The sequence below is a fragment of the Rhinolophus hipposideros genome (genome assembly GCF_964194185.1).
Source record: "Rhinolophus hipposideros genome assembly, chromosome: 20".
Taxonomy (NCBI): domain Eukaryota; kingdom Metazoa; phylum Chordata; class Mammalia; order Chiroptera; family Rhinolophidae; genus Rhinolophus; species Rhinolophus hipposideros.
This window is the reverse complement of record NC_138066.1, coordinates 6,839,263-6,853,054: the sequence shown is the minus strand read 5'-3', so window position 1 is coordinate 6,853,054 and position 13,792 is coordinate 6,839,263. Positions and strand designations below refer to the sequence as shown.

At 44.6% G+C, this 13,792-nt stretch overlaps 1 protein-coding gene across 4 annotated transcripts in view; it reads left to right on the top strand.

Annotated features, from left to right (window-relative positions):
• Window positions 1-13,792, top strand: part of DNAH9 (dynein axonemal heavy chain 9) — a 319,243-nt gene that overhangs the window by 287,126 nt on the left and 18,325 nt on the right. For all 4 annotated transcript variants that reach the window (XM_081027600.1, XM_081027598.1, XM_081027597.1 and 1 more), the window contains 4 exons: window positions 1,231-1,358; window positions 3,913-4,140; window positions 7,873-8,064; window positions 9,126-9,317. In XM_081027600.1, the coding sequence (XP_080883726.1) occupies window positions 1,231-1,358; window positions 3,913-4,140; window positions 7,873-8,064; window positions 9,126-9,317 (740 nt within the window). The remainder of the gene's footprint in view (window positions 1-1,230; window positions 1,359-3,912; window positions 4,141-7,872; window positions 8,065-9,125; window positions 9,318-13,792) is intronic.

The following is a 13,792-nucleotide window of genomic DNA, read 5'->3' as shown; positions in this document are numbered from 1 at the left end:
GTCCAATATTGAAAGTTTTCTTTAAATTTCCTTGAATTCAACTTTAGCTCATCTAAAACTAAAATTTTTAAGTACAGACTTTTATTCTTTTTTTTAATTTCTCTTTTTTTTTATCTAGTGTACTTCACCTTCCTAGAAAAATTGCACAATGATTCCTTCATAGTGTTATACATTTTTATGATTCTTTTGCCTAAAGACTATTATGTAATTTTTCTAAACGTTGTTATATTGAGTTAATAGCTGGTGTCCAAGCAGAACTCGTCCACTCTATTAAAGTCATTTCTTTGTGTAGAGTTTTTCTTGGGCTGGAGGACAACTCATGAACATTGGCCTTGCTCCAGGGATGTGGCCGTGATGTTTGTGTTGGTGTAGCCGTTCTCTTACTCCATCCCCAACACCAGCAACATCCAACAGGTGTTATCAAAATACATCCAAGAGACCATTTACACCTATGCAACCAAGTCCCATCATGTCTTCCCTCTTGCTTCTCTTCACTCTAATTCATGCAAAATGATGAGCTAAAACTTTCCCATGTGTTGGGATTAATAGGGGAGTGGTTAATATGGCATAAAGTATATGAAGTCAGCACTACCTGAATTCGGCACCTGCTAGGCATACGTCCCATTAAAATTCCAGGGAAAATATACAGAGGGTGCCAGAAAAACGTATATACATTTTAAGAAAGGAAAAAACTGTGTTAAAATTACGCTGATGGTAACCACTTTGAGCACGTCTTATAATTGCAGAAGTAAAACTTGACTTCAGTATATATTGAGTATTACAATTTTAATACAGTTTTTTCCTTTCTTAAAATGTGTATACCTTTTTGTGGCACCTTCTGTGTATTCAGAGGATAAAGCAAGTGAGACAGGGCCACATCCACATGCTAAGCTACTCTTTGAGCCTTTCACACGAGTACTCTTCAGGAAGATAGAGCGAGGCCTGGCATTCAGGTCAAAGGTGTACAGAAGAGCATCAGCATTCTTGGGGGCTAAGAGAGGAGGGCGGGTGAATCACTTTTGGTCTAGACGAGTGCTTCCTTCTGTTTGGGAAGAGAAAGCTGGATGCAGCCCACGGTGAAGGATAAAGGTCAGTCTACGAGGCTCAGGGTATGGGTTCAGGCATGCCTCTGTTTGAGGAGTGATATGGAAGTGTGTGTTTCCTTATGAACATTAGACAATACAGATTATTAGACCCAAGAGATAAATGACAACTCTATACTCCTTGTAGGTAAAAAACTCGGATATACCTGCAACAATCGGAACTTTCACAACGTGTCTTTGGGGCAAGGACAGGAAGTCGTGGCTGAAGCCGCTCTGGACCTCGCTGCCAAGAAAGGTCACTGGGTCATTTTGCAGGTATGGCCCCTCTTCTCTGACGGGGGTTGTTCTGGACCCCATACCTGTCTGGACCTCACATCACAGTCTCTGGGCTTCTCTGCCCTCTCTTCCCCTCTGACCCACCTTTCCTTCCACACCCTTGCCCCCTTCACTTCCTCCTCATCTCTTTTTCCAATTCTCCCTCATTATGTTCTTTTCCTCACCTCCAATAACTCTTCTCCTCTTTCTCCTATTCCTGCCACTCTCTCTGGTTTAAAGAGCTCTACTTACAAAAGAAAGCCAATTCCTACCCTAATGCATACTCAGAAAGTTAACGTTCTGTTGAAGGCCATGGCAGCTGGATGTTTTTTGGCTGCTGATCTCTTCCCATGGATTTCATAGAACTCCCTTGCATTATTTTTCTATTGTGTTACATGTTTTCTGGTCTCTGTTACATGCATGATTAGAACATTGCCTGTGTAACTAGAACTTGGCCTCGTCATTGAGCGTTCACGTTGGTGTTTGGAAATCTGGATAACCCACTGCTGATAATTTCAGTAAACCCTTACGAGAAATAAAGGCCACCCCTCTTCTCTTATGGCCTGTCCTCCTAGTCCTGTTTTATACAACCTGTATGCATGCTGGGGCTGGGGCCGAGCATGTGCCTTACTCCTCTCTCCTATAACATCCTACCACCACCTCTACTAGCACGTCCATGGCTGTCAAGAGGATTTAATATATAGGTGTGTCCTTCACTACATTTCCCTGGTGAAAGAGATTTCCTTATTTACCTTTTAGCACCCAGCACATTACTGCAAACATACTAGACGCTCAAATCAATGAAGAAATCAATGAAGAAAAAATAAATGACAAAGCCAGTCACTCCCATCTTGTCTTGACTGATTACCAAGAACTTCCCCATCTCCTTGCTATTGACTGTACCTCATCTTGCTACTGGGTCTTCGTCAGTTAGCCTGTTACTTATGTGGTGCCTAGCAACTGAGGGGGCTGCCACTCCCTGGGGTTCTTTTTTCAGAAACAGTGGGAATCTCATAGAAAAGATGGTGACAGGTGGGGTTCCTGCTTCCTCCCACGTGGATCAGCATGGTGCTAGGGTGTGTGATCTCCACAGCTGTCTCAGGCTCATTTGCCAAAGAGACCCCCTTCTGGCACTAGTGCCTTCAGGAACCCAGCCCTCAGCCAATGAACAGGGAGTGTTTCCTCCCCCAAAACCTACCAGCTGCCAAGGACCCCCACATTTGGTGCTGATGTGGTTTCTGAAAGCTCACCAAGATTAAACCCAGAAATTGGAATTCCCAGAGAAGTAGCAATTACTCGCTAACAGAACCCTGGCTCTTGGGCAGCTCTGGCTCTCGGGCAGCCCACTAAAGTCTCCACTCCAAGAGCGAGATCATAAATGAATTCTTTAATTTACCACATTTTCATTTCAACAACCACTATTAACTCTTACATGGCATTTTATAGTATGCAATGCCCTTTCAAACCCATTACCTTTGGTTATTTGTAGCAACTCTTTGAATGAGTATGGCAAATATTATTGTTATTTCTTTTTATAGAAGAGGAAGCAGCACTCAGAGACCAGATTGCTGTGGCCTAAGTACTATGCTCAGTGACACGCTGTGTATTTAAGCCTCTGCAAGCAAGCTTCCTCAAATATTTATCGAGGAGCTTTTCTCCATGCATCATAATGAAACATATTGCAAGGAAGCAAAGGGACTATCTTTACTAAAGTGAAAGGTGCATTCTTCAAAGAGTATTGAAAAATATATGTAGGTTTAGATAGACAGACAGACAGACAAATAGAAATCCCAATGGGGAGAGAAGAGCTTAAAGACATAAAAGAGGGTCTTGGGCTTGGAGTAGGGACATCTGTGAGCAGTAGTGACTCTGTGGAGGAAGATAAGTTTGGAAACAATCAGCTGAATGGTTTGGAGAGAGGGAGGAAGGCATCAGGAAAGCTAGCTAAGAGTTTAAATCAGTGCTTTTCAGGTTTTATCCTGCATCCCAATTACTGGAGGATCTTATTAAAATGCACTGATTCAGTAAGTCCCCGTGGTGCCTACGAGTCTGCATTTCTAACAAGCTCCCAGGTAATGCCAGCATCGCTGTTCCATGGGCCCCACTTTTGAGCATCGGAGTTCAATAATCCAGGCATCGGATAGCAGGGATCTGGATTTGGAACGTAACCACGTCAAACGCTTACAATGTGACCCCCAGTCCAGCAGCATCACCATCACCTGGGAACTTGTTCACAATGCAAATTCTCAGGCTCCACCCCAGACCTACTGAATCAGAGACTCTGGGTGGGACCCAAGCATCTTTGTTTCAATAAGCCTTCTGGGGGATTCTGATGCATAATCAAGTCTGAGAACACAGTACAGGAGAGACTTAAGATATGAGGGAAAGGGTTCTACTGCAGGATAGTAGGAGGGCCCCATTATTGGGAATCCCAAGACTCAGGCTACAGTGTGATTTATTTTAAGCTATGGCCAGGTCCCTCCTCCAGCTGCCTCCCTGGTAACTAGCAGAACTAAGCAGATGCCTGTATTGAGGGGGACTTCCTTCCCACCAGAACATCCACCTGGTGGCCAAGTGGCTCAGCACCCTGGAGAAGAAGCTGGAGGAGCACAGCCAAAACAGCCACCCAGAGTTCCGGGTCTTCATGAGTGCAGAGCCTGCTCCCTCCCCTGAGGGCCACATCATCCCCCAGGGCATCCTGGAGAGCGCCATTAAGATCACCAGTGAGCCTCCCACAGGCATGCATGCCAACCTGCACAAGGCCCTGGACAACTTCACTCAGGTACGGCCCGGGAGGGCGAGAGGAGCACCCCACCTCCCCTTCAATTCAGCCGGGTGGGGGAAGAATGTGAAGACGGGGTGCGATGGGGTGGGGACCAGCTGGGCTACAGGGAAATGCCTGATGGGAGCAAAATGTGTTCTCTTGGAGCGTGACCTTCACCCCGTGCCTACTGGGTACAACCTGCCTCCCCATTCCCTGATACACCTAGGGGACCCGAGCTTAGGGTCTTTCTTGGGCAAGAGGTGTGGGGAAATTTTCTGCAAGTCCTCATGTTAACTAAATATTCCAGGATGGGAAAGGGCATGTTGCTATAAATCTAATTGATATGATTGATATACTGGTCACACATTTATCGGCTAAGCATGCTGTCTTCAAGCAGGGGGTTGACCCTCATGTTCAGATGATAATAGTTGATATCTGCCTGCAACTTGAGTATCAGGGCTTCGAATAATCCAGTGGTTGGGCAGTGGGGATCAGGACTTGAAATGTCACCATGAGTTAGACTCTTAAAGTGTACCTGGCAGGACAGCAACATATAAATAAAATTTGTTAGAAAGTAGATTCTCAAGCCCCCACCTAGACCTCCTGAATCATCTGTGTTCCAGCACGCTCTCCGGGGGATTCTCTTGTACTGTCAACTTTGAGAACCCTATGCTACAGTGAGACTAAGAATAGTTTCAAATGCAGTCTACTCCATTACTGGAATTTGCATTTCTGGGAATTCTAAGACTCATCTTGTGGAGCGCTTATTAAAAGTCAAGACCACGCCCATGGGTGGCTGACTCCACATATAAAGTAGCACTTGCAGAGTCTGCTGGACAGGCCTCTGTCATCTTCTCAGGAAGGTATCCTTTCCTGTTGCTTCTTCCTGGGAGAGTTCTACTTTCCTGTCAAAGGGAATGCACAAAGGTGTGACTACCAGGAGGGTGGGGGCCATGGAGGCCACCTTCAGATCCATCCAGTACGCTAGCCTTGGCGACGTCCAAGAAGACGGTTCTAGGATCTGTTGGGAAGGCTTTATGATAGCATCAGTGAGTCTCCAGCTTCGTAGAACCCACACAAAACTCACTGCAAATCCCAGTTGGGTCATCTAGGTAACAGACCATCCAAGAGGACAACTATTCTAGCTAGCCCAACAGAAACCATCAGGAACAGGAGCCTTCTGGGGACTAATTTAACTTAAAGTGAAGACCATTTGGTGATTATGAGTCTCAGATTTTACTGTGTATGCTATCCCTCTTGATGTCAGAATCAAGCAATCCAGCATGGACAGGAAGTTGCCGCAAAGATTTCAGAAGTGAAGCTTGTCCAGTCTCCTCCTATTTCATTCACCTTCCCAACCCAACTCCAAACCCACACATAATCTGGAATAGAGAATTCGGAGTGTTTTAACTTGCCCAGTATAATGCGGGACGAAGAGTAGGTTGCTCTCGTGTCCATGGGCATTCTTTTTTTCGTTCTTTATTTTTCCTAAGTAAACCTTGACTAAATTCTCAGGTACTCTGTATCAGAAGTCAAAACTTCTAAATTTTCTAGATTTTCTATGCCATGTAGGGAAGATACACATGCTTAACTTTGAAATCTACAGCTGTTGGTGGTTCCAAGCAAAGACATTTCTGCCCTGAGAAGGCATGCACATAATGCCACTGAACTGTACACTTCAGAATCGTTAATATGGTACACTTTATATAAAGCATATTTGAACAATTTTTTATAATAAAGGTTGAAAAAAAAGGCATTGGGATATAGTTAGCGAGCTCTATTAAAGGCTACAGTAGCAGACCATTCCCAGCTCTTCTGCCTTGAGGGTCATGGACAGAGGCAGGGAGGAGGGCAGCAGAGGCCTCACATGTTATATCTCCTAATAATGAATATCATAATATTTTCCTTGGTAGGATTATTGTCATCTCTCTCCATATCTGGCTTCATCTTCATAGCCTCCCCATGGACCCTTGTTCTTGGGTTATCTCTCTGCAAGCCCGATGTCTAGTCTTGGTCTTCAGGCAGCTAGAACTACATCCTAAGAGATGCTGGCTTTTCCAGGTTATTCTGTCCTTACCAACAGTTGGTTCGGGGCCATGTATAGCCATCTTCAGTCACTCATTCTGAGAGAGAGGGATAGATTGATGAGTATATTCATTGTTCACAAGAGGTTTAATTATTCCATTCTGCTTTTACAAGTGCCCTGGATCAGAGACCTGGTTAATACCCCCTATTATCCACTCTCTTTCTTCAGAGCTCTTGTTTTAACCACTTAAGGGACAGATGATAGAGCTGAGCTCTTTTTATTCTTCTTCCCTGATGGCTGTGCTGTTAGGGGATGGTTATTTTACCCTGACTTTTGTTTGAATGTGCCACTGTCAACCAGTTTCAGCATTTTAATATGTAATTCCTTGTTTGGGCTTAGAGGCATTTTTCAGCCAGACCCATTTTTTTCCAAAGTGTCAGAAGTAACAAAGGAAGCACACTACATGTTGGTAGAGAACAGCTCTCTCCAGAAAGCCGTTAATAAATGTCTGCTTGCACGAGGCAGTTACTTGGTCCTTTGCATCACCTCTGACCTGTCCCGTCCATACCTTTGTGGCAAACATGGTACCCAACAGAGGCACCAGGGTGGTCCCCACATAGCCAAGAGAAAAGGAGATGGTCTCACGGGTTGGTTTTCCATGAGAAATGTCAGTCCTGCCAGAAGCTTAGTCTGTCCTGCCTCCTGTGTCCCCCCGCTCGTGCGAGCAAAGTCTAAGGACCAGTTCATAGGAGAGACACCAGGACTGAACCCAGTCTGATGTGTGTGAGCTTGGAAAGTGCCTTCCTTGGGCTCCAGCTGCAATGTCTTGCTAAACAGAGAGGGTCTCACTTGGAGGAACTTTTTAATTCCAAAGAATCCAGGGGGTCTTATCCTGTCATCCCTTCAAAATGCAGATTTCCCCCTCCCCACTATTACCACCCAGCACAATTCCATTGCCTCCCTCTCAACTATGTTCTGCTTCTCTTTTCTTCCATCTGTCCTTTCTTTCACCCTCTCTTCACAAGCCAAACCTTTTCCCCTGGCTTTATGCTCTGCAGCCAGAACCCCCTCAGTGTGTATCCCATCTCCCCTGCTCAGGTTTGGAGGAGCAGTTAGGATGGTGTAGGGCATGCCACTCCTCAGTTTCTTGTGGCTCTGAGTCCCATCCTCCACATGCTTGAAGCAGCTTCCCCAGCTGATGAGCCAGGAATTCCTCAGTCATACAGGCAGTAATTACACCTACTAAGGTTCTGTGATGGCCAAGAAAAGCATGACAGGAAGGGAAGAAATAAGAAATGATGCTGTAGGAGTCCCCATCCACACCCCAGCGCAAAGTGACATGAATATGACCAGTGCGACACTCCTGTGGCCACTGCTCCATTTTCCTTTAGCTGTGCTTGAGAACTTAATTAGATGTCCATATGTGCAAACTTTAACTGTAAACCACACTGAGTTCTAACCTGAATCTAAGCCTCAGATTCTAACCTGATTCTAACCTGAATCTAACTGAGATTCTAAACTACAAGCCAACCCTCTGCAAGGTCACCTCAAACCCTGAGCCCATGCCTACCTACAATGCAATCCATAGTCCCTTTTGTATGTCGCTCAGGCCCTAACCAGGTAACCTTATCCAGAGCAGCCCCAGCCACCCTAACCCACACCCTGGCGTGGCCTGCAGAACAGCAGCCCTGTGCTAATGTTGGACGTGACCCTTTTCCTTTCAGGACACCTTGGACATGTGTTCCCGGGAGACAGAGTTTAAGAGCATCCTCTTTGCTCTTTGTTACTTTCACGCAGTGGTGGCGGAACGACGAAAGTTTGGGCCCCAGGGATGGAATCGCTCTTACCCCTTCAGTACTGGGGACCTCACAATCTCTGTGAACGTGCTCTACAACTTCCTGGAGGCCAATGCAAAGGTAAAGGTGCCAGCCAGCGCAGGGGTGGGGCTGGAGGGCCACCTCTGAGAAGGATGATGAGCCAATCCCAGGGCCGGTGTGAGGCCGAGCAGAGGACCACAAAAAGCTCAGAAAATCAAACCTGTGACTCACACCTGGTGTGAGTCAGTCCCATCAGTGTTTGTTCCAGGGCACAGACCACCCCTGCCTGCACAGCTTTGGAGGGGACTGTGGACTGGCCAGGAGAGACCCCACACTCACCTCATACATGTTCCCAATGTAGTTAGCCAGGGACACAGAACTTTTCATGGGAAACTCAGTTCCTCATATAGGTATGGTCTTGCCAAAGCTGAAGAAGCCAAATTCCTGCTCATTCTGTCTGATTTCTCTATTTCAAAGAAAACTGACACAAACAATCCATGTGATTTCACTTAAGGGCCTGTTCACACCATCAAAGCTAAAGCTCTTCTGGTTCATAGGCCAAACATACCATCAACAAGTCTTCCTCCTCTTCTTGGTGAGGAAAGATATCGGGCCCAGACACCCTTAGCAATCCCTCTGCCTTCCAGGGACCCAAGAAACACCCCCCGCCCTCCAACTCCATCCCTTCTTTGGCTACACTTTGGCAGGGCTTTTCCCAGGGGCTTCCCTCCCTGACTTGAACACCAGTATATTTGCCTGCTGCATTTCATTCACTTTGGACTTTCAAAAGAGACAATTAATCAATCTAATTAATGGCAGAAAATTAGAAAAGTACCCTGGGCCTCACATTCTTCCGTTTGACATTTGCCTATTTAAAGGGCTTGTTGGTAGAGCTGGACTTCTTTGCCACAGCTAATGACCTTGAGAGAGGGAAGGCATATATGCAAAGGGTTGGCACCTTACCTGTACTCACCCTTTGATGTAATTCTTCAAGCAGTAATGAGCTCCCACACATGCCTGACTCTGCTGGGCACTGGGGATATGCAGGTGAATAAAACATTGCTCCTCGTCTCAAAGAGCAGCTTGTCTGGTAGCTTATGCTCTGCCCGCGCGTCAAACCAGCCTGTGTATATATCTTTTTTTCTTTTCCTGTCTCTCAGGTCCCCTATGATGATTTGCGTTACCTCTTTGGAGAGATCATGTATGGAGGCCATATCACTGATGATTGGGACAGGAGACTCTGCAAGACCTATCTGGAGGAATTCATTAAACCGGAAATGCTAGAAGGAGAGTTGTCTCTGGCCCCAGGGTTCCCACTCCCAAGCAACATGGACTACAATGGTTACCATCAGGTAAGTCTGCCCTCTCCTTAATGGCAGCATGATGGTGCCCGCGTGGGGCCTGGGTCTTCCTTCAATGCTGCCCTACACAGCTTAGGATTCTCACACAGGGCCAAGGAAGCGTGGCTTAAAGAGCCGAGCTTATCATAACGGTGCTTCTCAGCCCCAAGTTTACCCTGTTCAGTTGGAGAGCTATAGTATTTCCAGCCTCGAATCCATGATACAATTGAGCCTTTGGAGACCTTTTTGTTTTTGATGTTTGGTTCAATAATTCTATTTGTTGCTCTTTTATATAAATAACATCTGGGGCATTCATTTGATTGTTTTCATTCAGCATATTGATAAAGCCATTTTTATCAAAATTTCAGGTAAGAACTCAGCCAACTTTTGCTAAAGTTTATGTTAGTGATTCTAAATGTCTTAAAGAGGACATGATCTTCTGGGCAGGTCACTCACCCCTCTTATTCTTTGTTGGTTGCTATGAACATAGCATGTGCCCACATACACATACCAAGAAAAACATTCAAATGGATCTTTTTCATACTACTTTGGGTTTTCATTTTACTATTACTACAGTTATTTTTAAGGTGCTCATCTTTGCCTATTTGGCCTGCCATGGAAAATAGATTGAAAGATATATTTAAAAAAAAAAACTTTTCCATTGCTTGACTTTTGAACATACCTAAAAGAACTTTGAATAACAAATTTAAGGAAATACTGGTCATAAAAATATTAACTACAAACTTTAAATTTTTTTTTAATTCATGAAATGTAAGAAGGTAAGTCATAATAGTCATTTGATCCAAAAGAGATCCAAGATGGCAGAGTAGTGCCTGCCTCCTCCCATGAACACATTAAAATTACAACTAAATTACAGAACAATCAATCTGGAGCACCATCTGAGAATGATAGGAGGGGTAGAGACCCTTAGCAGGCTGGTCCCAAACATCTATGTGGCGGTTGAGAACTCGGAGGGATATCTCAGTCATGGAGGTTCCCCCCTGACGAGTGAGAGACCCCAGCCCCACACCAGGTTCCCCAGCCTGGAGTACCAGTGCTGGGAAGAGGAGCCCCCATATCTGGCTGTGAAAACAGTGTAGATTCCTACCATCCAGGTGGGACAGAAGACTTTGGAAAATGCAGAAGCCCTCTTAAAGTGCCGCACACAGACTCACTCACTCACAGTCACTCACCCTGGGCTCCAGTGGAGATACAGTGACTCAGGTGCCATTAGAGACATACAGGGATAGACTGAATTGTGTGGCATCAGCTTGAGGAGTGGAGGGACAATTCCCATTTTCCCTGTGTGGAGTCCTGCTCCCGAGCAGTTGGTAAGCAGATGCCAACTTTCTTGTGTTTAGCTCTCCTCACATGTCTATGACCAAACCTAAATCTCATTGGCCTGGTGAGCTTTACTCCCTCCACCTTGCTGATTCCCTGGGACCCCACCCTACCCAACACACTCAACATCAGAGGTACTTTCTCAGCGAGCAGTCAGCCCCACCCACATTGCACTCTTTCTTGGATAATTATCTGGCTTTGCAGGCCACAGGTGGGCAGTGACTGTCCTCAGTGTACTCTGAGTCTTTTGCTGAGTAGCTCCAGGCTCAGCATTGGCATCAAACCGGAGTCTATAATACATTAACCTGGTAAACACCACTCATCCCACCCTGGTGACTCCCTGAGACACCCCCCCCCTCACCCAACTCACGTACTGCACAGGGCTTTATCAGCAGCTGGACCTTATGGGAGCTGGCAGGTGGCAACAGGCCTCAGGGTTTCCCCCGTGCACCTCCAGATTTAGCCAGGCAGCAAACAACCACAGATCACTTTGCAGCTTCTACCAGGTAGCCCCTGGCCAGTGACCTGAGCCTGCACCGGAGCCCTTCTCAAGAGGCCCCAGAACCAACACACTTGGAGGTTGGCTGCAGATCATAGCAGAGCACCACCAAATTAGCCCCACAAGGGGCATCTCAGCAGGCACCAACGCTCACTGGGGAGAACCCCACTCAGTGGGTTAAGCCTCCTGCACAACAGCCCATAAGCTGTGCATGTAGCCAAACCCACAGCCAGTCACTCTGAGGGTCAATCCCACCTACTGACATGCCAGTAGCAATCATGGTTCAACGATAGCAGGAGGACACACATAACCCACACAAAGGACATTCCTGGAGCACCCGGCTCAGGTGACCAGGGAGACTGTGCCAGGGCCCCACAGGGCACCTACTACATAAGGCCACCAGACCAAGACAGGGAAATGTACTAGATCTACCTAATACAGAGAAACAAGCACAGAGAGGCAGCCAAAATTAGGAAACAAAGAAGTACATCCCAAATAAATAAAAAAAACAGGACAAAACTGCAGAAAAAGTACTAAACAAAATGGAGGCAGGCAACCTAACAGATACAAAGTTCAAAACAATGGTTGTAAGGATGCTCAAGGAACTTATTGAGAACTTCAACAGAGAAATAGCAAGCATAAAAAAGGACATAGAAACCATAAAAAAGAACCAGTCAAAAGTGAAGAATATAATAACTGGAATGAATAATGTACTGGAAGAAATCGCCAGAAGAAAAGATGAAACAAAGAATTGAATCAGTAATTTAAAAGACAGGCAGCAAAAACCGCCCAATTGAAACAGCAAAAAGAAAAAAGAATTTAAAAAGTGAAGACAGTTTAAGAGACCTCTGGGACAACATCAAGCATAACAACATTCATAGGGATACCAGAAGGAGAAGAGAGAAAGCAAGGGATTGAGAACATATTTGAAGAAATAATGACTGAAAACCTTCCTAACCTGGTGAGGGAAATAGACATACAAGCCCAGTAAATACAGAGAGAGTCCCAAACAAGAAGAACCCAAACAGGCCCACACCAAGACACATTATAATTAAAATGGCAAAGGTTAAAGACAAAAAGAGAATCCTAGAAGCAGCAAGAAAAAGGCAACTTAGTAACTTATAAGGGAGTACTAATAAGATTGTCAGCTGATTTCTCAACAGAAACTTTGCAGGCCAGAAGGGATTGGCATGAAATATGCAAAGTGATGAAAAATAAGGACCTACAACCAAGATTACTCTACACAGCAAGGCTATGATTTAGAATTGAAGGACAAATAAAGAGCTTCCCAGACAAGAAAAAGCTAAAGGAGTTTATCACCCTCAAACTAATATAACAAGGAATGTTAGGACTTCTTTAAGACTGAAAAAAAATATATAAAAAATATGAATAATAAAAAGGCAATAAGTACATATCTATCAACAATTACTTTAAATGTACATGGATTAAGTGCTCCAATCAAAAGACACATGGGTAAGTGGATAAGAAAACAAGACCCTTACATATGCTGCCTACAAGAGATTCACTTCACATTGAAAGACACACACAGCCTGAAAGTAAAGGGATGGAAAAGATATTTCATGAAAACGGAAACAAACAGAAAAAAAGCTGTGATAGCAATACTTATGCCAGACGAAATAGACTTTAAAACAAAGGCTATAACAAGACAAAGAAGGACCCAGTAATCTCACTTCTGGGTATTTATCCGAAAAAAAACCAAAATTCTACTTAAGGGGATGTGTGCATACCTATGTTCATTGCAGCATTGCTTGCAATGGCCAAGATGTGGAGACAGCCTGGGTGTTCATTGATGGATGAGTGGATAGAGGAGATGGTACATATATACAATGGAATATTGCTCAGCCAGGAAAGGGACTGGGTTCTTGCCATCTGTGACATGGATGGACCTGGAGGGTATTGTGCTGAGTGGAGTGTCAAACAGAGAAAGACAGATGCAATGTGATTTCGCTTATATGTGAAATCTAAAGAACAAAATAAACAAAACAGAAACAAACTTATAGATACTGAGAACATTTTGATGGTTGCCAGATGGGAGGGGGAGGGGGACAGTGAGTGAAAAAAGGGAAAGGATTAAGAAGTACAAATCGGTTGTTACAAAGTAGTCATGGGGATGTAGGGTATAACATAAGAATATAGTCAACAGTATTGTAATAACTATGTATGGTGTCAGGTGGGTACTAGATTCATCAGGTTGTTACATGGGAGAGGGTTGGCGGGCAGTGTAAAAGAAGTGAAAGGATTAAGAAGTACAAATTGGTAGTTATAAAATAGTCAGGGGGATGTAAAGTAAAGCGTGGGGAATGTTGTCAATGATATGGTTATAACTATGTATAGTGCCAGGTGGGTACTAGACTAGTTAGGGGCATCGCTTCTTAAATTATATAAATGTCTCACTACTATAATGTACACCTGAAATTAATATAAAATAATATTGAATGTCAACTGTAATTGAGAAATTAAAAAGGGGGGAAAAGGTGAAGGGGAATAAAAGGTCCAAATTCTTAGGCATAAAACGAGTAAGTCATGGGATGTAATGTACAGCATGAGGAATATAGTGAATAATATTGTGATAAAATGGTACGGTGTCAGATGGTTGCTGGACTCTCCATAGTGATCATTTTTTAGG